This window comes from Fusarium pseudograminearum, chromosome 4, assembly GCF_000303195.2.
Source record: "Fusarium pseudograminearum CS3096 chromosome 4, whole genome shotgun sequence".
NCBI lineage: Eukaryota > Fungi > Ascomycota > Sordariomycetes > Hypocreales > Nectriaceae > Fusarium > Fusarium pseudograminearum.
The window spans coordinates 5,475,166-5,498,857 of record NC_031954.1 but is presented as its reverse complement, the minus strand read 5'-3'; the positions used below and the strand labels follow the sequence as shown (position 1 = coordinate 5,498,857).

Here is a 23,692-nt window from a genome sequence, read left to right as displayed (position 1 = left end):
AGTCCGCCAAGTCAACAGAGATGTCACTCCTGCGCCAACCTCAACCGGCCATGCTCATCGTGCACTCCAGCGAAAGAGCGCCCACCTTCACTGCCTGTACTCAAAACCTATCCTCAATGTCGGCCGGCTTCGGTCTACCAGGACATATCCTTATGCATGCTCCAAGGTTTATGATTTACGCGAGTATACTGATCGGTCTGGCTGGGGCCCATTCATGAACGACGGGTCGTTCAATGTCGACTGGGAAAAAGTCGAGGCCATTCTCATCGTTCTAGGTCACAACATTGGCACTAGACGCCGTGTGGCACGCATATTCGGCGAGATTTGGGACAGTCCATTTTCGGGATCATTCTCTAACAGTTTTATGGCCCCTCCACCTCGCGATATAACCTCACTTGAGGCCCGGGACCCCTATAACGTCACAGGCACATGGTACCGCGTTCGTTTACCCCCAATATCAAGCAGCCGGCGTGGTATCCAGGCTAACAGACAAGGTTTCAGATTGTTTGCTTTCTTGACTATAGCGACTTCTTCGCCTTCAACTTTGGTGATCGTGATCTCATCGCACCTGATGCACCACGACACACACTCGATGTGGGTGAAGCGACCCGTCTCATTATGATGCGTATCAACGTCACGTCAATAGAGAAACCAGGACCTGAAGACGGACAGGACCTACCCGTGGTCCACTTTCGAGGCGTAACTCGTTCTTTAGATGATTCCTTTGACAACAATGCAAACTCCGACATTCGAGGTAAGACGAATCCCGTTACCCAGGGGCACACTTGGAATGTACACGCAAGGCTAACATGGCACCTTCGACGTTAAAGGTACCGCTCGTTTAACTAAAGAAGGTGAAGTGAGATGGACGACCTTTTCGGTATTCCACGGTATCGAGCGTTGGCGCAGTGAAGGCATCCAAATCGGAGGCGTGCGCTCCGCTCGCGGCGTTGTGGGAAACTGGTTCGACCGGTACGAACTCAGACATTTCATCTTAGCAAACCACTAACCGTGATTTTAGTGACTACGACGTTCACGGGCCCGCCGGACCTACAGCATTTTGGAAGGGTGCTACGCTTGAGCAAGTTGAAAGCATGGAGGACGATTTGCTACCCAATGACTTCTTTCTACCGTATGGTACACTTATCGACATAGACTCCGAGACAGACCCAGAAGGAGACATGCCATATAGCGGCGAGGATAATGACGAGGAAGACGAAGATGAGGAGATGGCGGGAATGGCAGTGGAAGAGGAGCTCTCGGCTCTAATTCAGGATGCGAGCCTACCTCTGGATAATAGCATTAACAGTCAGGGGCTGAATTAGGGGTTGTTTTAGCAAATGCTCTCAAGTTGGGTATGAATACTCTTTTTTCTTTCTTTTCAGATAGATTGATGCGACAATTACGAACGATTCAAGGTTTAATTTGCTCAAACTATCGCCCCATTACACGAGCGCCGCACCTGTATCCTTGGAGGAGAACACATAGGGGTAGTCTGGTCGAGCACCAGACTTGGCTGTAATAGTCTTAAAGGTGGCACGCATACTCTATCGTACCAACGGGAAGTTGAGAACCACATCAGAGCGATAGATCAATGTCTATTGTGTAGTTGGATGAAATAAATCTCTGATTCTTGGAGAAATATCATGCCTTAACAAGCTGCTTCTCCGCGAACAACAGCTTGTCATTGTCACAATCATCACGAAACACACCACCTAAGCGCTGCAAAACACTTGACCACAAATACCTGCCGTGCAACGAGAAACAACACTCAAACCTTCCAAAAGCATGCTTTTATCCCATCTTCGGCTCGGTGAGTTAATGCTACCCCAAACAATCGTCCCGGAACCCGATGGCGGATAGCGACATGAATAGACAACCTTGATAAACTACTTTATAGCAGCTTTCCTTTTTGTGCTTCGCCTCTCTGATTAGATTCGGTAATTGTCAGATATAAATGAAGATTGTACGCAGCCTGGTTCTCTGCCGTGCGCAAATTGGCCGTCAACAACAAACCGCCCCCTGTTTGTGGGCATGCTCATGAATTCTCGCACATCAGCTACTCCCCGTGAGCACAGAGAATCAGTCGCATGAGATGGCCAGAGGAGTATAAAGCTGGACTGGAATTCTTCTAGTTCCAGATCCTTGACATACAAGGTCTATACTATACCTACTATACACCTAGCAATCCGCCCCGACAACGCACGCGCACAACACGACCGACACAAAACGATCCAAGATCCGCGTGCCAAAATGAAAATCTCCAAGAAACAGAGGTTAATATTCACGATTTGCATATCGTTCTCTTTCTTTACCGCTGAGCTATCGGGTCAGTTTCCCCCCCGGACCTCCCCTAGAAGCGTGTATTGACATAGATGCAGTTGGCTTCTACACTCATTCCATCGCACTCATCGCCGACGCCTTTCACTACGTACGCACACTCCCCCTGAATATACCATCACTACAAATCTAACACATAATAGCTTAGCGACCTTATCGGAATAGTCGTCGCCCTAGTCGCGCTGGTGGTGAGTTGGTGTGCTTCGACACAAATGTCCTAGTCGTTGACCAAGATAGTTGCAAGATCGATCCAAACCAGCACCGCAACAGTCCACATACGGTTGGCAAAGAGCAACGATATTAGGTGCCTTTTTCAACGGTGTTTTCCTCCTGGCGCTGGGCGTCAGCATCTTAGTACAGGCCGTCGAAAGATTTGTGAGCATCGCTCGCGATGGTAAGTCCTTGAGCGAGTACTTGACCCGTTGACCCAGATACTGATAGTATTTTGAGACGTACACGTCCAGGAGCCAAAATGGATTCTGATAGTCGGTAGCGCCGGCCTAGCTCTCAACATTCTGGTCCTTTCTTTCCTTCACGGTGAGAGATAATCACTCTACTCTATGTTTGTTACTGTGTCGTTTACTTGTTACTTTAGAACATGATCATGGACACGACCACCACGGTCATGAGCAACACGACCACTTCGATGGGGAACAGCATCATGATACTGATCTGACGACTCATGATACAACAAGTGCATGCGAGGCTCCTTTGACATCTGCAAGTTTGACATGACCCGTACCATATAGTTGCCATTGCTAACCATAACTTGGCAGACCACAAGCAGTCATCACGAACACAGGCACATGTCAGTGGTTATCAAGTCTCCAGGCAGAGACCTGGGAATGCTAGGCGTTTTCATTCACGTATTGGGAGATGCAGTTAACAATATTGGTGTCATCATCGCAGCGGTCATTATTTGGAAGGCTGAAGGACAAGGAAGATACTATGCTGACCCTGCAGTCGGAGTCTTTATCTCACTTATGATTCTTGCTTCGGCCGTACCACTCGTCAAAAACAGCGGCGCCATTCTACTACAAACTGCACCAAGGGGCCTTAACCTCGACGATATCAAGCATGACATTGAAAAGGTGATGGCGAATATCGACAAGAAGAGTTACGTCTTATAGATCCATGATCAACTAACAAGCACACAGATACCTGGGATCGAGTCGGTACACGAATTGCACATCTGGCGACTGGACCAGCGCAAATCTATCGCCTCCGCCCACATCGTCGTTGACGATAGAACCCTCGAGGGCTTTGCGGACAAGGCAAAGATCATCATGGAGTGTCTCCACGCGTACGGAGTTCACTCAGCAACACTACAGCCTGAACTCGTCGCCTCGAGCCCCGTGACCATATCTGACAGCGGTCCAGAGTCTCCAGCAACGTTGATCGACGCCAATCACGACGCACCGACAAGTCGGCGACCACGAAGAGGCGAACAAGACTGCCAATTGACTTGTGGAAGCTTGTGCGATGGGCTAAGGTGTTGCACGTCTATATGAAGACCCCGTGATCAGTGATCAGCGGTGTCGACGTCGCCTGCCATTTCGTTTTAGATCTGAGTGATCAACGGGGGATGAGGCGACGCCAATAGAGGGGTCCAAGAGGGGTCAAACTGTGATAAGTTGACCGAAAGTTTGAATTTGATATTCCCATCACTCCGCCACGCTAAGCAAGAAGGGAGATCCCTGGAAGAAGCTACGCCAGCGAGTTGTGATGCAAATTTTTGCCGCCGTCTAGGTAAGGCGTTGACAGTCAGTCAATGACTAGGTAGCTAGGCAACCATAGTCTTCGAGAACAATCATTAGTTTGCACAACTAGCGGGTGAAGCCGGAGGCGTTGATGAAGCTGTAACATATGCCTCAAAAACGGGGTGCTTTGAGTTGCGAGTTGAGCGGGGTTGACTCTTTGTAGACGGTTCTTATGATACAAACCTCAAGCAATGAAGTAAGCTCACTGCCACTACAGTGTTACATACATGTATGCTACCGTCAGCCACAACCACATGTCATTGATGAAGAAACTGCAGTGCATGTTCCGGTGTATTCCCAAAGGATTGGACCCTTGACACTTGACAGTCAGCCTCATGATGGGATGTGCAACTGGTGCAATTCAGTGGCACCATTCGACTTGGACCCTTGAATATGAGACGAGGATGCTAACCCCGGAAAGGAAAAGCCTGGAGGGGTCACGCATTAACAGATCTGAGGCCTACCACGACCTAAAACGTTGGACTGGATAATAGTGATGGAAAAGCTAAGATGACCATGCCACAGAGTGGTAAACATGGAGCGCGGTAAACGAGGGGCTTAGCGTTGCGTCGAGAACAGGCAGCCAAATTAGCATGTACATGTAAGTATGTACATCTACTTGTAGACTTGTATGTACTTAGGAAATGATGATGATGATGATGGGTGGCTTCGCTGTCACAAGTCAGCTGTTCATTTCAGTGAGACGGCCAAGGGACGGCCCGCCCATGACTACCTGCCTAGTCAGCCCAGTCCAATGACAGCAGAAAAGTGATATAATACAAGACGAGTGTTTTGAAGTAATATTTGTCGATGAAGCATTTATAATACAGCACTGGGTGGCTGAATCTCACTGTGCCATGTGATCAGACACGGTGAATCAGTCTGGCAGCACACACAGTATAGCATGGCATAGCATACCGTATGTAGCAGGTGTTTCTTATCTCCCTCTCCTATCTTATATGTCTGCTACTCGAAATCGCTGATCCTGCAACTGCAACGCGAGTCTGGGTGTGGAGGAGCTGATCAAATTCCGATCGAGTGCCACCATCCTTACCCTACCGTAACCCGGCGAATGCAAATGCAAATGCAAATCCGAGACGATGATCCGAATGCAGTCTTGGGCCTGGGCTTGACCTTGCCCTGGTCTTCCCTCGGCCTTTGGATTCCCAAGCAGTCGGAGGAAGAAGATATAACAGGGATTCTGGTTGGACAAGGTAAAAAGGACCCCTCGACCAAAGATGTGATTGTGACCTGTAACAAGAGCAAGGATTGTTAAGCAGAAAAGGCTCATGCGGACCGCTCCATGCGCGCGTGCCCGGAAAAAAAGGATATTTTTTTTTCACTCACACACAAAAGGCCTACAAGGGTCTATGTGAAGCAATTCTTAGTGATGCATCGGTTGGCTAACGTGGGTAATTCGGAGTCGTCTTTTGCATCGGCAAATGGTTAGCATTGTGGGACAAGTGCGGGTTAGGGCGGGTTGGCAAAGTGGCACTTGTTACTTGCGAGGACCCTTGCTTTGTTTTTCTGCAGCTCATATGTTACAGCAGAGAGGCTAATGACATGAGATGGATAGTTGAGGCTATAGAAGAACGGATGAGTGAATAAACCTCGGGCGGTGAGATGAGGCTTTGGAGTGAGAAGAATCAAAGGACGGCGAATGTGAGAAGGTGGAGATTGTGGAGGTTTCATACTACACGTGATGAACGCCATAAACTAGAATGGAATTCAAGAGGAAGTCGCAACCACCTTTGAAGAGTTTAGAAAATGATATATCAAATTTAATGTTTTTTGAACAGAGACTATATGACGCTGCGAGACAATGGTATCTGGAGAGATATAGTTAAGGAGAGAGTTGACGAAGCAACCTGATACTCGAGGGAGAACAAAAGACTGCTAAGTATGATATAAATCACCAGCCACGATCGTCAGTCTACTTAAAAATATAGCTATTCGCATTGGGGTTAGCTATAAGCATACCTACCTACGTAGCCGATGGATCATCCAGACCGGCATTTACATCTAGTAGCAGATATGGACACAGGCACGGACACAGACATGGACATATAGGCCATAACATTGTTTGCGTTAGTTAGTAAGTGGGCTAAAGGTATCTATCTATCTGCTGGCCGCATATAGGCAACCGTCTGTAGCTGCAGCCATCGAGCAGGAAGCCCAAAATGGATTGACAGCAAATCTTGTTTAGATATGCGAACAGCCCAGAAGGGATACAGCAACCGTGTTGTTTGATTGACAGCTCAGACATATATCACCTCGAACGTCATTCTCATGTATTTCGTCCATCATAGCTATCTTGAGGTTGTTGGCTATGCAATCTACCTAGAAAGCAGCTGCACGAAGCCGGAATCCGGGTAGATATCCCTCTTCACCGACAAGAAGGCGAGAGATAGGATATGCTCTTCCGGGTGCCGTACTTTGTATCAGCTCTGTACGCTCTTACTCTTACTCGGTCACGTTGATGTTTCCAGCGGAGAATAACAGATAGACAGACAACAGTCTACCTTGGTTATGTGGTTGCAATGACCCGCTTACGGGGATGAAGATCGACAGTCCAGACCTCATGTGAGTGCTGGGCTTCGCTTGGGCCTTGTCTAGGCATACCTTGACCTAATTTATTAACTTGACTTACAGCCTCGTAGCCGAGAGTTACAGCGAAAGCAATACGAGGGCATATAATAATGAGCGTCAACAAGCCATCCATTAAGAGTAAATTTGTTGAGAATGCTGTAACGCGTCATGTTCGACCTCACCGCGCTGCCATTTTCAGTGCTTGCGTGCCTGTAGATCCCTAAATGAGGGGGAGGACAGAAGCTAAAGCTCAAGGCTGGGCTGGGCAGGGTAGGTAGGTGCTTATCGCGGGGCAAAAAATTTTTTTTTTTTTTTTTTTTTTGGCGTAACAACCCGCAAGGCAACTATCCAATGGAATTGGTGGTGATTTTGAGTGGCCTCTGTTTTATTCCCTTTTGTACATATGTGCAAACAAACGGCCGCTAGGGCCGAGGCCTTATGAACACTAACTAAATAATGGTTATCCATTAGTAGGAGTGGCTAGAGGCAATATCCAAAACTGTTAAACCGAGGTAATGAGATCTTGAGCCGAAGAAGAATCCAGAATCTGCTTTACTACACACAGCTTTATTCACCAGAGTCATGAATGACATTCGGTTCCATACCTTAGTACCCAGCTATCGTTAGTCCAAAAGACCACGCGACTCTCCGCTCGCATCAACGGCATATCTTTGTGATTGCTATAGAGAAGGATCAAGGATTGACGACGGCTCATCGGGAACTTCCTTGCCCGAAAACCCCGATACGACATTTTAACGAGGGACTAAGGAATAGGCGAGTATGACTCTACAGTATCCGTTCCATATGAAATCAAGTGCCAGGTTTCTTCAGCTTTGTTGATCTCTGGTATGGCGACACGTCTTGGCGGAATGTCATCCAATGTCATGCAAGGGGGGGTTTTCTATATTTCGATATCTATCTTTCTCTCATTCAACTGGACCGTCCGTAACGAGTCAAGTTTATCACATTACAATGGAGATAGTTCATGAGCCGAGCCCGAGTTATCCGTGGGAAAGAAAAAACACTACTAATTACGTATAGTTTGCAGCATCTCTATACGACACAAGTGTGACGGAGTCGCTGGAGAGATTTCTGTTTTTCTTCTTTTCTCTTTTCTCTTTCTCTCCTATTCCTACAAATGATCTCTTCACCCAACTTACTCGTACGGCCTGCCACGGCAGTTAAAAAAGAAACTAGAAAATTAATGGGAAAGACGAAGTAAAAAGAGAGAGACGGAGAGACACAAGCTTTCTTGTCATCACACCACCAAGTTCTCTCGGAGCCGATTTTTGTTGTCCATATGCTAAAATGTAAAGTAAAGTACGTACAGCGCATACACACCCTCAAGCTGCATGTGCTGGTCTGCCTGCTGCATGTACAATAGCGTCATGCGTACGGCGCACGTTTATGAGAGCCAATGGAAGCAAAGGCTTTTTGGTAGTTTCAAGGCAAAAGGCCGATAGCGGCTCTCGATTTGCGCGCGTTGGTGATGACATCGTGATGGTGAGCAGCACCAGAAACCATCAGACTACCAAACTGAAGCATCATATATAGATGCTGACGGTGGCTTTCTTACGACCGTTGGGCTGCATACGATGCGATATGATGTGATGCTACGCGATCGATAATTAGAGCGACTCTGAAGCTTTCTTCTCATCGGCCGAGCGATGCCTTATGAACCATCCATGTTGATTTACCATCCATTAATCCCAACGTCAAGTATGTGTGTGTACCCATGGCGCTCCTTAGTCGGCCTACTGTGCTGTCGGTACCTATATACCTACGTAGCTACGCTACTCGATGCTTGACCCTGGTCGGCACGTTTAACCTCGAGACTTCACTAGACTAGCCCGCTGGATGACATGATTACTTGATTAGAGATGGGTTGAATCTCTGAGAGAGCTGTCAAGGCTGGTCTGTATGGTTGCGACAGCGTATTCGGAATTCTCTAGTATCGTGGGTTCAAGTCTTACGTTGTATGAGATGACAGTGACTACACCACTTGGTCAGGTAATGGTAGACCATTCATGACGGAGAGTTTAATGATAGGCCAGCCAAGCTTACAGATACAGGTAATATGTATGTACAATAATCTACGAGCCAAGGGAACAAGCACAAGCCATCCAAATGTCAGAGCACCTCGAGTTCCACTATCTTGACCGTCGCCATGGTATTCACTCGAGGCCCTGACCTAGACCTGGACCTGGACCTGGCCCATGACCTGGTATGTATGGACAGTTGTGATATCCCCAGAGTGCTTGGTATCAGGTTACTCGTATGCAAATGTCTTGGGTTACAGAGCACTGATAAAACAATGAGACCTGAATAATTAAAGTAGTACCTGTTGAAGCATGCAGTACGTACTTCAAATCTTGGGGGTCCCTTGGTTACCAGGAAGACCCCGGTCGGGCCCCGACGACTGTCGATTCAATGGTTGCTTTCACCGCAACTTGGGAGCCAGGATTCAAAGTAAAGGCTGCCTTCCTTTTTGTTGCATACATACAAGGCACCCGGTATTCCTCTCTAATAAGTTCATCCTGGATTCTCGCTTCTTTATTATTAACCTTTTTCTGTCAAGTCTGAAATAATATCCTCTTTGGCCTTGTTTCTTGTTCTTCCCTGTCTTGTCTAGGGACTCTGAGTCTGGTTGCAGTGGCCGAAGTGTTTCCATTCGCCTCCATCCTCGACAATCAAAGAAGGACTCCATCGTTGGGCTTCGACCCTCTTTTTTTTCTTCTTGCCCTTGCACAATTCTGTTTTGTTCTTCTACGCGCCCGTCTCTCCGACTCATACGAAGAAGCACCAGAACAGAGCAAAGTAGGAGCAGAGCCGCCGGCAGAGGAGAAAAAAGGATAATTGTTTTAGCTAAAAGGCCCGCCCTCAGCTTCAAATTGAGCCTATCAACTTGGACCAAGGCCCTTTCTGTGGAATGGAATCGCCCACCCCGAAGGCCCATTTACTGTTTAGCTGTTTAGCCACCCGCAGTGCCGCCGTCGATACTAATTAAGGACGGATGTTTCTCGTGGGTTATTACCTAACATCACCGTTTGGAGTATTGTCGCCGTTGAACTGGTATCCATTGGAGAATCTAGTTGCGGCTCTCGGCACGACTTTGACACAGTTTATCAACTTGGCTTGACTTGACTCGACTCGTTGCCTCTGCAGCAACAAGATATACGGACATAATTCATAATAATTTTGGACGGCGTTCCAACCCAACCCCAACCCAGCCCAACCCAGATCAGATCTGCTACCTAACTAAACCAAAGTTGGTGTTGGTTGATCTTGATAGAGAGAAAAAAAAAAGTCAACCTAGGCTGTTCCAGCCACACACGCCTATTACCTAGGTGCTTTAGCTTGCAAGACGTTTTATGTCTGGCATTCGCTTATCATCATTCGGCATACGAGTCTCTTATTACGCCCGCTCTCTCTAATCCAAGACTCTGGGGAAACAAAATGCAGCTCATTCCTCTGTGAGTACAGAACACGCATCAGTCAGTTGCCTCTCAGTCCAGTCTTGTCCCAGGTAGGTAAGTAATGATCCACATTTCTTCATCTGTTGTCGATTCCCCTCGGATCCAAAATCAATTCATACATGCAACACTCGCAGACACATAAAATTACCCACCCATACACATGCAATATCCACTTGACTATTCCCCATCTCATCTCAATTCTCCATCCTGGCCCCCGAACTAAGAGGTACCTGTTCTCTTGTACCCTGTGGTCCAGCCGCCACCAGCGCTAACCCTCAACCGCCACTAACGAGTACCTGGGTCAGCGGTACAGGGTGGGGATACCAGATACCCCCCCCGGGAACCGCTAATCCCAGTAAACCTCAGCGCACACACACACCCAAAACTGGGCTGCCACCCGCTCCGAGTTGGCGCCTTTTAACCTTCCTTGCCTTGCCTTGACCCGAGCATCTGGATCAACAACATCAAACCTCTGCCTTACTGCCTACATGAACTCTCGACTCAATCATTTCTTATCATCTTTTCCATACATTCATTAACACGAAACTTGCAGCAGCCACACACACAAAGCTTCATACACAGCTACAGCCACAATCTCTCCTCCCATCAGCTCTCTTCTATACGATCGTCCTTCTGCAGCTACCGACCCCCATCTCTCCTGTTGATCACACGCAAAGACCGCATATCCTCCACCCACGAACTATCAACCCCTCACACAAAGGCAAAACAACATAATAGGACAATCCTTTGGCTCTCCGCATTTCGCCCATCATTATAGCATCGCATCGCATCGTGTCGTCTCTTGTCGAAAAGCAACGCATCGTTTCGAATTCTTTCTCAGCCAACTTCAGCTCTTCCTTCTCACACTCCATCCTACTCACACCATACCACCATTGTCACCACCCTCCCGCACGCGCTGACGGCTGCCACCTTTGATTAAATTTACGACGACAAGCAAACAGAGTTTGCACCTTGGCTTTTGTCTTTGTTTCTTTGAGCTCCACGAGTGTCATTCTAGTCCCTCCTCGTCTTCTCTTCTACCCCTCAACCTGTCGACTACTCTGATTTGCTTCGTATGTAAGGCTTAAGCTCAAGCATAAACTCAAAATCTTGCTTTGCGAGCTCTCAAACTTTCACATGCCACGGGCAGTGGTGACTATGCGATCACGCCCAGCTCGAAACACTTCGCTCCCCACCTTGATTATGGCTCGCCGTCGTGATTAATATCGACGGCCGCCTCCTTTGTTAGTTCAACCTGCTGCCCAAATCCCTGAGTGCGCCTCCCGACATGCTCGGCCGGCTCTTGCACTTGGGCTCTGGCGGCCCTTCAGCCACGCCTACCCAGGCCACCACAAAGACTTCGAGGCCTGTATCCTCGCTTGAATCCGTTCAAGAGGACATTTTTACTAGAAACCTGCTTTTCCCAGACGCTCATGCCTTGTATCAACATCGCAATGATCAAGTGTTCCCTCTATCAACTACTCCTACCACCCCCGCCACCTCTACGGCAAATGCTTTCGACTATAGTGGTGATGTCGACTTGGACGTGCGCGATGTTCGCGTTATCATAATGCAGGATGCCCTGGGTCCTTCCAATGCTTCCCTACTCTTTGACAGCCACCCTGCTCCACCATTATCACCCACGGAGCGCGCGCCACCCTCTCCGGAGCTTCGTCGATCATCAGTCTCGCAGCAGCGCAAAAGCAGCCTTGGCGGTATATCACGTCCCCTCGTTATTCAACCTGAAGGTTCCCAACCTTCCCCTAGACAAGGCGCTTTTGATCGCCGAGCCTCACTACAGGGGCGCAGGGACAGCCAAGTCGAATCAGATGGACAGAAGGCATCACGTGAGTATCGTGAGGAACTTGCGACGTTCTCCGGCTGCATCTTTGGAAACTCCGAGCTGTCGTCCTACAAGGGAACATCGACCAAAGTCCATGTCGTACCAAGCGAGTCACGCCCCGCCGACCCATCCAACAGCATCGTTGGTGATGGTAGAAGCTCCATTGGACGTTCCAGTGCTCGTTCTAGTCGCCTGTCTCAATCTTTCTCCTCACAAGCCTTCTCCCCAACAAACACCACAGCTCCTACCCATACTGCTCCTCACCGCCCGACTGAGAAGAAGAAGGTTTTGATAACTCGCTTATTTCCCGTCAATCTCCATATTGATGACCCAGAATCAAGCGTTTCACCTTCGAATAACTGGTCAGACGAGAGTGCCGGCTTCCCATTCCCCACGACAAGCGACGAGTCTGTGCCCAAAAAGAAGAAGCCCCAGGTCAAGCAACGGCGAACCCCTATGTACGCTGTGGTCCTAGTTGTCCAATTGCCTGCCACAAACACCACTTCAAACCGCATGTCTACCGCCCAATCCAAATCTGCACAACGTGAATCAAGTTCCTACAATGACCAAGAGAACTTCTTCCCATCGTCCTTCAGTTCAGCTCGACCTTCAGGATGGACTATGGTTGGATCTGGAAATGGAGACGGGATAGACTCAACCTACACAGCTGATATGGAGGATAGAATTGATTCGCTTACTCGGCACTGGGATATTATCATGAGAACACTAACCCATCTTCAGTCTGTGGTTGCCACATCCCTCGCAGCAATGCTCCGGCAAGTTGATCTGACTTCTCCTGGACCTACCCCTGGACCAGTTCCGTCCTCAACGACATCCACCAAAACTGGGCGAGCTCCATCGTTCACTGAGCAGAGACGAAATGAAATGCCTCGAATCAAGCCCCAAAAGGGCACCACTAAGCTCGTTTATCTCTGGCCCAACTGCCTCTCAGAGGATACAAATATTGCCGGAGAAGTCGACGCGTCTCGACACAGAATTGTCATGGGATTGAGCGCAGCGAGAGTCGTGACTGGCCAAGGACGTTGGGGAATTTGGCGTGATGAGGCGCGCTGGACTTCTAAATGGGTTTCTGGAACGGACCAGCAGAATCAGTTCTTTTACAACCTTCTCACCGGGTTTCTCTCAACACACACAGACTGGCTACAGGCTCTCTGCCCTCCTTCCTACCGCAGAAGGCTCTATCTTCAGCAAAAGAACCGAAACGAAGAAGACTTGTCGCTACCGGCGCGAACAATCATTGTTTCTGATGACAAAATGGTTGCTCGACGCCTCATTTTCCTCTTATCTGCTTTCCTACCTGCCAACTCGCAGTTTCCCATGCCCCGTGCCCATCGGCCCAGCACTTCGACTTCACTCGGGGCATATTCTAACTCACCCCCCACATTTGTTATCCCTGTTCTACGGGAAGAGTCCCTCCGTCGCAAGATTAATCGTCGCACAGGGCTCCGTCGAGCTTCTCACTCGAGAACGACCAGTCAGAGTGCGAGAGCCTCGACTGTTCCTGTACAGCTGGCCCATTTAACCATGGATCGGAACCATGAAAGGCGTGTTTCAGATGCAGCCTCAATTCGGCCCCCAAACTTTGCAATGTTTGGAAACGATATTGTCAGCAGGAAGAGCAGTGCAGCAACAACCACGACCATTATGCCCGAGACAACCATCCCGCATTTCTCGACGGCCCAACGAGTGGAGTCGCAGAGACGACCTCGCCCTAGCAGCAGCGGAAGCGTCGCTACCGACGACCTGAAGCGCTCTCTGAAGCGAGGCGAAAGCACAGGCGCGATGAGCACTACCAGCACCGATTCTAGGAGTCAAAGTTCGCGCTGGGGAAGCGTCATTAGTGGCTTGTGGAGTACTCGACGCCGCGATTCGACCACATACAGCACGTATAGTGGATATGATCCTAAGTCTCCTGTAAAGGCCTCGTTCCACAGGACCGACAAGCTATCTCAGATGGTAGAAGAGGCAACTCTCGTGGATGATGTAGACGTTCCCCCGACATCGACGCGACCTGCTACCGATACTTTACGAGGAACCGGCACCCCAAGAGAATGCAAAGGCCACAGCCGGGAGCCCTCGATCCGCCCGGATAGGACACCTGATCCTACCGGTGCTTTTGAGTCGCCTGTCAAGACGTCCATCAACGCTGATGATGGCGTTATTGATGTAGACATTTCCTTTCCTGATTACATGACAACCTTTGAGTCTGCCATCAGCTCGCCCTCAAGCAGCGGCTACTTATCCACCCCTGGCCAGAACGGACTTGAATCATTTGAACAAGCATCACGCTTGTGCATTGATGGCGACCTTCCTCTAAATGCCGCTGGCTGGCTCAACCGTTACCATCCCGATTTTGCTCTCCAGGCTATCCCCCCTCAGGAGGACCTTATTGAGCAGATCAAAGCATCTCTCCAAGCCGAGCCCACCCCACCTCCTGCATACCCAATCTTGGGCGATCTCAACGAGCGTTGGGTAGATATTAGCAGCGTCATGATTGCTGATACTACCAACAACTCAATCACTCGGCTTCGATACCGTCGATTGGTCAAGCCACGGGCGCCTGCTGACCATCGACCGCTCACTGGCCCACCTGGTCTTTCGACCTCTTATGGCGGACTTCTGACCCCCTCAATCCTTCCCTATGAGACACAGCTGGAGGAGGAATGGATTGAAGAGCCTGTCTTGTGTCCCGACGAGACCTTGACTGATGCCGTTGAAAGAGTCATTAGCTTGAGCCAGGACACCAGCAAGGATCACTCGCTGGCCTCTTCTCAAACCCATAGTGACACTCGTATGAGCACAGAGGTTGAGGAGCCCCTTTCTATCACAGCTCCCGCCACACCAGCTCTGGCTCCAGCACCCCTTGAGATCCCCCGTGTCCAGTGCAAGACAGTTGTCCTTTCTGCACTCGAAGATAGTATTCGCGAAGTCATTGACATTCGCGAAAAGCGACACTTGGAGACAAACCACCTTAGAAATGGCCGATCACGAAGCCCACTTCATGATGCCATTAGCATGTGGCTGGACAATCTCGATATTACCGATGGATGAGCCTATTGGCGCTCTCCTGATTTTATGACTTTATGACTTTGCTTTTCGTTTTTATCATCCGCATACAACCTTTTTATCTGGCGGATCTACGATCGTCATCGGACTTTTCCTACCAAGACCTCCCAATGATACCCCATGTGTTGTACTTGTTACACACATGAACAACCACTCCTGGAAACGGTTCTACCACGAGAATAGTGTGAAGGAACTGCTCTAATTTCTCTTTGCTTTTATCTGTCATTTGTTTTGAATTAGACCTTGTGCATTGTGGTATTCATGGGTCGGTCTTACATTTTTGTTGTTAGCTAGGAATTTGTTTTTGATATGCTTCCTGGCGAAGTTAACCATGCTAGAGGTTGGCGTTTCGTGGAATGGAAGGGGAATAGCGATAGCCTTGGAGTTTGGCGAACAATCATATGCTATTATCACTGCATTTGACAATATTTTTGACTTTGTAAGCATTGCATCACCGTGTACAACATGCCCTTGCGACGTTGCGAAAGGCGGACATGATCCTGTTTTTGAACTGCTATATGCTGGCATATCGTAGAACCATTATTGATAATTTGCTTTCGCTGGAACGAGACCACAGTATCTTGTCATCACTTCACAACACGACAGACAGTTGCCAAAACAAATTGCATTCTTTTCTCTATATATCGACCAAACGCCACGCACAAAGGCCACTTCATCTGCCAAATTACTTTCTCCTGGTTGGTCGGGCGTTCTTGAGCCTCTTTTTCTCCTTCTCGATTCTCGCCTTGCGGATATCCTCTCTGCCCTTGAGTTCCTTCTTGCTGCCCATACCATCTCTGAAGCGTCCCACGCGCTTCTCTCTCGCCTCGTCGACACGCTTCTTGCGAACCTCGAAGTCGTCACGGTACTTGTCTGCCTCCTTGGGTGCCCTCTCCTGCTTATGCTTGTAGCGCACTCCCGAGGGGAGGTTGGCAGCATGGCTGGCAGAACCTGGACGCACTTGCTCGCCGACGTGAGGAAGCTTACCGAGGCGGTTGGCGCGCTTCCACTTGTCGAAGCGGCCGCTTTGGAAGCTGGCTGCGATCTTGACACCACTCTCTCCGCGGATCATCTTTGCGCCCTTGGAGCCGTCCTCGTCGTTCTCTCGAGAAACGTACTTCCTGGACTTCTTGTCCCAGCGCATCTTGGAACGGGTTGGTTCACCAAAGCTCTTGGCATTCTCGTCGTTGGTGAGATCCATGGTGACGCCACGGGCAGCCTCCACAAAGTTGGAGGGATCCTGACCACCAGATGAGACACCGTAACCACGCTCCTCTGCAGCGTTGAATGTTCGGGGTGTATAAGACATGAAGACTTCCGAGTCGCGCCAGTCTGTTCGTCCCTTTTTAGAGTTCGTGTTGGTGACAGTGACTTCCAAACCATCATTTGACTCCTCATCCACATCCATCTCATCCGCAACCACCTCTTCCTCGTCAGAACCGGCACCCGTCTCGGCGGCCGTTGGTATATCATCGTCAATTCCTTCGAAGTCGTCATCTGCCTTTGCCTCAATCTGTCTTCGTGGGGTGATTCTCTTTCTGAGTTGCTTCATCACCTCGGCAGCCTCGGTAGTACCCTTATCACGGCGACCACCAATTTCGAAAATAGTTTCTTGAGGTCTGAAGCCACTAATTCTTGCCAACATGTCAACGCGCGCTTGTTCAGCTCCATCAACATCTTCACCGAACAGCGGGTGAAGTTGTGTCCACCCCTGAGATCCTACCAGCTCCTTTGAACGCTTTGCACTTTGGCTGGCAGCCGAATTCCTGGTTCTCAAGTAGAGCTTCTCGGCTTTGACAGCGACTCCACGTAGCGCATTAATATCCTCGCTCTCATGTAAAGACTTGTTGAACCACTCTACATGACCTTCGACGGGGTCTCGTTTTAGGGCACCAACAACCACATCCTCCGAAAAGGATGGATTCTTTGTCTCTTGGCCCACGACAAGCTTCTTGCCTAGGAACAGTTGAAGATCGATAAGATAGGGAGCATCGGTATCTCTCACAAGACTGTAACTCCAACCCCGTTGGCCAGCACGAGCGGTACGACCAACTCTGTGCACAAAGACCTTTGGTTGGGGAGGAAAGTCAAAGTTGATGACATTGGCAAGAACCGGAATATCGATACCACGCGCAGCAACATCAGTGACAACAAGAATATTTGTCTTGCCCATTCGGAAATCTTCGACTTGAATTCGTCTGGCGGTTTGATCGAGCGAACCGTAGACATAAGAGACCGCAAATCCGGCGTAGATAAGCAAGTTTGCGAGGTACTCAACGTGATGCTTGGTGGCTGTGAAAATAATGGTCGAATGCTCTGTGGGCTTGCCGCTACCACCATCAGCGCCGCGTTTTCTCTTCTTTGATCCCTTCTCGGAGTCGTTGTTGACGCCCTCAGGGGAGCCAACTGGCATCTTGATCACATCATGGAGAATATGCAGCAAGGATCCTTCCTTTTCAGCACCCTTGACAGCGAAGAACGCACTCTCGAGATCAGGTGAAACCTTTTGCTCAGCGTCAAGTCGCACAAGACTGGGGTCTTGTAAACCGGCGCGAGCGAATTCAACCAAAGACGCTGGTAGCGTGGCGGAGAAGAGCAAACTTTGTCTTGAAGGGGGCAGCGCATGAAGAATCTCAGTCAACTGCGCTGCGAAACCCATTTCGAAAAGACGATCGGCCTCATCGAAAACCACATATTTAATAGATGACAAGTCCAAGGACATCTCGACCTTCAAATGGAGGAATCGACCGGGTGTTGCGATCACGATATCGGGGTTGGCGGCCATGTATCCGAATTGCTCTTCCAGGCTGTCACCACCAACCAAAAGGACGCACTTCAAATCGGTTCCTCGACTGAACTCCTTCACAACCTTCAAAGTCTGGATCGCAAGTTCTCGAGAGGGTGACATGATAAGCGCTCGTGTTCCGAACCTAGCGCTGTGGGCGCGCAACTTTTCGATCATGGGAATGACGAAGGCGGCAGTTTTTCCTGAACCTGTCCGGGCCATACCGACCAAATCCTTTCTGTCGAGAATCAAAGGGATAGCTTTTCGTTGAATGGGAGTAGGAACTGAGAAACCCTTTCTTGTGATAGCTTTTAGGAGATTGTTGTTTAAACCTGGGATTGGTCAGTATGAATTCTCGACTCCAACCATTGCTTTCCTTACCCATCGCCTGGAAACCTCCACCCTTCTTGACTGTTCTACCCTTCAGATTGGTAGCCTTTCGGAAAGAAGCCGCCTGCTGTAAGGCAATGAAGGCCTCATCAGTATCATCATTGCCTGGTTCTGGGCCGTTCAAGAGGCCGTCGAAGTCGAAGTCATCGCCACCGTTCTGGCCATTAGCGTTGTCGGTCTCGCCAGGGTAAAGAGATCCAAAGATATCAATCTCTCCCTCCGAGGGAGTTGGTGAGGCGCCGCGTCGTGGCATTGTAACGCGCTCTTGATATGAAGAATTATATATGTAGAGTCGGAATGGTATAAAGAACAGTAGCTCTTTCCAATATTTTTTTCTGTTATCTTATCTCGCGGGGCAGCTAAGTGGGTCACTTTAGCGCCACCCGTCAACTCAACCTACATACCGCATTGGATACCTGCCTTCAGCTACAACTTCGTTCTTTCATTGTTCCAATATTTTTAAGTCGCAAGGTTCTCAAGCACGCTGATCGGTCCAAAATGGCTAGCAAAGACACAAAAGAAGACAAGGATGCGCTAGATGCTCTCGAGCTCGAAGCCAAGGAATTTGACAAGGTGAGTTTGCGACGATCTTGCTGTATCATGACACCTGCTAACCTCATGTACAGGATGCTGAGATCGACCGTATCTTGAAAGCCTTTCGACTTGATGCGTACGTCAACACTTGAACCAGAGTTCCAGATTCTGATCTAATACTTTTAATAGCTACGCTGTTCTCGATCTCCAGCCCGGTGTCCCCGACTCAGACATCAAGGTCACTTACCGCAAGAAATCCCTACTCATCCATCCCGATAAGACAAAGAACCCGCTGGCCCCGGATGCTTTCGATCGACTAAAGAAGGCTCAGACTGAGCTCATGGATGAAAAGCATCGCGAACGACTAGACGAGGCTATCGCAGACGCGCGCATGCTCCTCATGCGCGAGAATAAATGGACTGTGGACAGTGAGGAGCTCAAGACAGAAGATTTCCGAAAGATGTGGCGCGCGAAGGCGCGAGACGTCCTCATCGACAACGAACACCGTCGACGCCGACAGATGAAGGCCCAACTCCAAGAGGAAGGCCGCGAGCAACGACGCACCGATGCCGAGTTGGAGGAGCGCAAGCGCAAGCGCCAGCATGAACAAGATTGGGAATCTACCCGGGATGAGCGGATCAGCAGCTGGCGACAGTTTCAGAAAGGACCGGGTGGCGATAAGAAAAAGAAGAAGAAGCTCAAGCCTATCGGCTGATGGCCTGGTGAGATTTGCGACGGAGTTTACTTTGATGACATCACGAAAGGGACACGGCTACACTACACACATTGTTGCGCTGGTATGTGAGTTAATTGATAACGATGAACGGTTTGGACTCTAATCAAGTCAGACATAACCAAGGTCTACTCCTCATTCAACACCGAAGCGGTCATTATCGACCAAGGTAGGTACCGTGAGCGTGATGTCCCATCGCCATCGTAGGATTGCATTCTATCTATATTCGTAGCATCGTTCATATACAATGTGTATGTACCGTACAGTGACTTAAACTACAAAACTGATGAGGAGAGTGGCCTCGTTGGAGCTTCCCAGCTCCTTCTTTCTATACTACAGGATTAGTATACAACAGATCTGACATTGTGGCAGATATGTGAGTAGTAGTTGGGCTGTCGTAACCCTCCACCGACGCCATACAACAAATAATAATAACCTTTTGAACACCAACAAATGCGCTTCTTCCGTCCTTCTAATGTTGATAATTCTCCCAAGTATATGATACAATTCATGAGCGAAATATCCCTTATTTCTTATCGTCGTCACCAGGCTTCTTGGTGGAGCCGTCATTTTGGCTTCCATCTTCGTTCGGCTTTTGGTGAGCGGGATGGTTGGTGAGAGTATGCCAGAGCGACTTGAGGAAGCCCTCGTCTCTATGCGTATCAGGGTCATTTGGGTCCCTTTGGAGGTGGTCAGTATACCAGTCGTCACGAAAGTACATGATATAACTCCTTACCTTGAAGAACCAACGCCCATCACCCGCTTTGCTGTCTTGTCGCTCATCTCATCCGCGAGCACCTCAACAATGGTTCGCTGATTGGCGCTCAGGTATTTGGGCATACTGACCCTGTACTCAACCCTGAGGTCACCGTTTCCGCCACGTCGAGAACCGAGGCGCTTCATTCCCATGCCAGGCAAGGTGATCTTATCGCCGGTGTTAGTGCCTGTAGCAACCTTGACGTTGACTGTTCCATCCAGAGTAGGGATCTCGGCGTGTCCACCCAGCAAAGCAGTTGTGAGAGGTATGTTGGCTGTGTATAGAATATTGGAGCCATCTCGTCGGAACTTAGGGTCTTTAGCGACACGCACAAAGACGTACAGGTCTCCGTTTTGGCTGCGAGCATTGGGCTCAGCAGACCGACCGGTAGGGGCTGCGTCACCAGCACCGTCAACTCGAAGTCGCATGCCATCTTCAATACCTGCAGGGATATCCACTGTGATCGTTTTCCTCTCCCTCACAACACCATTTCCTGAACAAGGCTTACACTCGGATCCCCTGGGGATGACCGTGCCAGTGCCGTCGCAAGTTCCGCAAGTAGACGCCATTTGAAAGCCGCCCTGCATATAGTTTATCCGGGTACCAGATCCATCACAAGCGCTACATGCGCTCCTCGACGACCCAGACTTCATGCCATTACCCTTACATGTGCCGCAGGTGCTGAGTGGTGTAATCGAAATGGTTTTGGTTGTACCCTTCGCTGCCTCCATGAAGCTAATAGTCGATTGGACCTCGATGTTTTCGCCAACGAGGATCTCCTGCTGATAAGCCTGCTGTCGTGATCGGCGGCCGAACCCTTGCTGTCCGGTGAATGCTGAGAAAATATCTTCAAAGTTGACTCCGGCTCCGAAACCTCCCTGGCCACCGAACCCGCCGAAACCACCTTGTCCGCCAAATCCACCGAAGCCAGAGAACGGGTGCCCTCCGCCAAATCCGCCACCACCACCGGGGGCACCTCCTCCACTAGGGTCGAAGCCGGCGGCACCGAACTGGTCAAACTGCTCGCGCTTCTTGGGGTCGGATAGAATTTCGTAGGCGGACTGGATATCGGCGAACTTGTCCTTCGCTTGAGGGTCCTTATTCGTATCGGGGTGGTACTTTTTCGCTAGGCCATAGTATGCCTTCTTAATATCGCCGGCGCTTGCTGTCTTACCAACACCAAGAGCTTGGTAAGGATCCTTTTGCTGAACGGCATTTGTGGCATGGAACAACTATATGGCGTCAGAAAAAGCCGAGCTATTATATCAATTGGGATTTCTAATCACTCACCCGCTTCGCAGAAGGAGATTGGGACCCTTTCCTAAAAGAAGGTCGACGCTGAGAACCGACATGCCATGCTGCAGTGTGAAGCTGGGCACCTTTCCTTAAACATTGAATCTTTGGTGCATTTTGCGCCAGGACCCGCGTGGGACGGGTGGCCTTTGATATCAAACTAGGATTCATCTTGAGCTGTAGCAGTTCATCTGACTCTAAGAAATCATATAAAGAAGTGCACAAGGTTCGGAGGGGAAAGGAAAAAAAGAGGGTAACCGAGAGGAGAGGGAACAGTCACAGACGAATAGCGGAATAGCTCGTGGTTCTCTTTTTTTCGAGACCTATCTCGAACTTTTCCACGGTCGGACAAGCCTCAGGCATCCAGCTTCGTCATAAGGGCCGGCTTCGGCAACGCTTTTTAGATGAAAGCCTATTGGTCGAAGCTTATGGCAATGGCAATCTAAAGAATGGAAAAGCCGATGCAAAACCGGTGGAAGCTCTTTAAATGCCGTCTCGCGTGGGGGGAATGAATTGGAGTGACCGTTTCTCGAGTCTTAAATTGGCTCGGTATTTCGTCTTGTAACGTTGACGGCATTCAATCCCGGGTTCCAAAGTATCATGGGAGAACAGGACGTTGATCTCTTGAGCACTTATGCCGAAACTACCCCGACTACCTACTAAGCCGAGGATTTTGAAACATATTTGAGATCCACGAGAAGCCGAAAACAATTCAGAGAGCGGTCCAATTATCAAGTCTCAAACCGTGGTCGACGAGCAAGACAAAGCTCCCGCATTAGCTCCAGTCTTTGTGGATCGGGTTTGAAAACTTCCCTGCACGCTTGGCTTTCCGTAGCTCTGCCACACAGACAGTAGATATTTACCTACTATTTAGTAGGCCGATAGGCGTTGTGTTGTCATGATAATGCTTTATGGCACAACGTATTATCCCAGGACAGCAAATTTGAATACCCTCAATTTCCCAGAATTGTGAAAGAAGGTCTAGCTCTGGGTAATATTGATCGGGTTCATGCGCGAGCTTGTGGTCCATGCGCGTGGATGATCAAAAACGTATAACAAAACTCAAACGTATCGCCTGTCGGAGAAAAAACTATAACCATGATATTCGCATTCTCTACCTGGAATGCTATATGTAGTAGGTACTATATACTCTGCGAAACTCTCAGTACTGCCTAAATGCCCTGCAAATGAAGTTGAAGAAACCTATTCCCTGCCATGCTAGACGTGGTATCCCTATGATGTAATGTGAAACCGTGCAAGACTTTAAGTCCATCCCAAGAACAGACATCCCTATGCGACCAATGCAAACAAGCCTGTCTGCCCGTGCCGTCATGTATAGTGTAGAAGTAAAAAATCGCAAGTTGTTCGAAGCGACTGATGCTGTAACGCTTCATTTCAACGCCCAAAACTCCATACCAATATGTCCATCCCTTGCGTAAAAACCAATTGCTTGCTTACGAGCGCCTGCCCCTTATTTCATGAAAGTCGTATTCTTGCCGCCTGCGTATGGTTTAGAGATGCGATTGGGGTCGTGACGAATCTTGTAAATAAAGTCGACGATCACATCGTTCTCCTGTACGCCCATTCCATTAAAATGTTTGCGCACAGAGAGCGCAAGCTGGTCTTTGCTTTGTCGCCGGGCTTGCCGACGTCGGACCATGGTCGGAGAGTGCAAGCCAACGCTGTTTGGCTGCGACAGAATCCATTGACAGTATGGGCTAGAGAACGAGGTCGGGGTGTTCAGACGGTGCTCGCGACGGTAGGCATGGAGGACATTTCGTTCGAAGAGAGCCCATGGCAGCTGTAAGAGACTCCGAGTCAGTATGACTGTAGCAGAATGCAACCTGGCGGACGGGAGACTGGAAGAGCGATCGAAGATCATGGTAGGCAAGAGGGGGTTGACCAACACTAGGGGGAACAGGCTCAGCAGGCGGCGGAGGAAGAACAGCAGCAGCATTCTGAACCTCTCGAAGATGAGAGTGGTTTTGTTGACTGGCGTTTCGGCGCATCTTTGTCGAAGAATGGCCGTTTCCGCCTTTTTCTTTGGAATTGGGAGCGTCCGACTTGGAGTCGTCGTGATTTCGGGAGGATTTTGCGGGAGGCAT

At 49.4% G+C, this 23,692-nt stretch overlaps 6 protein-coding genes across 6 annotated transcripts, besides 2 other annotated features; 3 read left to right on the top strand and 3 right to left on the bottom strand.

The window, feature by feature from the left end:
* Window positions 1–2,253: 2,253 nt before the first annotated feature.
* FPSE_02291 (uncharacterized protein) lies at window positions 2,254–3,851 on the top strand (the record flags this gene model as incomplete). The annotated part of the gene is made up of 7 exons (XM_009255410.1): window positions 2,254–2,329; window positions 2,382–2,431; window positions 2,484–2,528; window positions 2,578–2,734; window positions 2,791–2,858; window positions 3,117–3,431; window positions 3,498–3,851. 7 exons carry the CDS (start codon window positions 2,254–2,256, stop codon window positions 3,849–3,851), a joined length of 1,065 nt encoding a protein of 354 aa, XP_009253685.1.
* A 3,138-nt stretch (window positions 3,852–6,989) lies between these two features.
* Window positions 6,990–7,011: a repeat region.
* Window positions 7,012–9,899: 2,888 nt separating this feature from the next.
* Window positions 9,900–9,928: a microsatellite.
* A 1,525-nt stretch (window positions 9,929–11,453) lies between these two features.
* Window positions 11,454–15,080, top strand: FPSE_02292 (uncharacterized protein; the record flags this gene model as incomplete). Its single annotated transcript, XM_009255411.1, has 1 exon — window positions 11,454–15,080. One exon carries the CDS (start codon window positions 11,454–11,456, stop codon window positions 15,078–15,080), a length of 3,627 nt encoding a protein of 1,208 aa, XP_009253686.1.
* Window positions 15,081–15,780: 700 nt separating this feature from the next.
* FPSE_02293 (uncharacterized protein) lies at window positions 15,781–18,523 on the bottom strand (the record flags this gene model as incomplete). Its single annotated transcript, XM_009255412.1, has 2 exons — window positions 15,781–18,212; window positions 18,262–18,523. 2 exons carry the CDS (start codon window positions 18,521–18,523, stop codon window positions 15,781–15,783), a joined length of 2,694 nt encoding a protein of 897 aa, XP_009253687.1.
* Window positions 18,524–18,768: 245 nt separating this feature from the next.
* FPSE_02294 (uncharacterized protein) lies at window positions 18,769–19,519 on the top strand (the record flags this gene model as incomplete). The annotated part of the gene is made up of 3 exons (XM_009255413.1): window positions 18,769–18,843; window positions 18,897–18,940; window positions 18,994–19,519. 3 exons carry the CDS (start codon window positions 18,769–18,771, stop codon window positions 19,517–19,519), a joined length of 645 nt encoding a protein of 214 aa, XP_009253688.1.
* A 544-nt stretch (window positions 19,520–20,063) lies between these two features.
* Window positions 20,064–21,758, bottom strand: FPSE_02295 (uncharacterized protein; the record flags this gene model as incomplete). Its single annotated transcript, XM_009255414.1, has 3 exons — window positions 20,064–20,217; window positions 20,274–21,526; window positions 21,585–21,758. The coding sequence occupies 3 exons, from the start codon at window positions 21,756–21,758 to the stop codon at window positions 20,064–20,066; spliced, it is 1,581 nt and encodes a 526-aa protein (XP_009253689.1).
* Window positions 21,759–23,058: 1,300 nt separating this feature from the next.
* On the bottom strand, window positions 23,059–23,692 carry FPSE_02296 (uncharacterized protein; the record flags this gene model as incomplete). Its single annotated transcript, XM_009255415.1, has 2 exons — window positions 23,059–23,388; window positions 23,441–23,692. 2 exons carry the CDS (start codon window positions 23,690–23,692, stop codon window positions 23,059–23,061), a joined length of 582 nt encoding a protein of 193 aa, XP_009253690.1.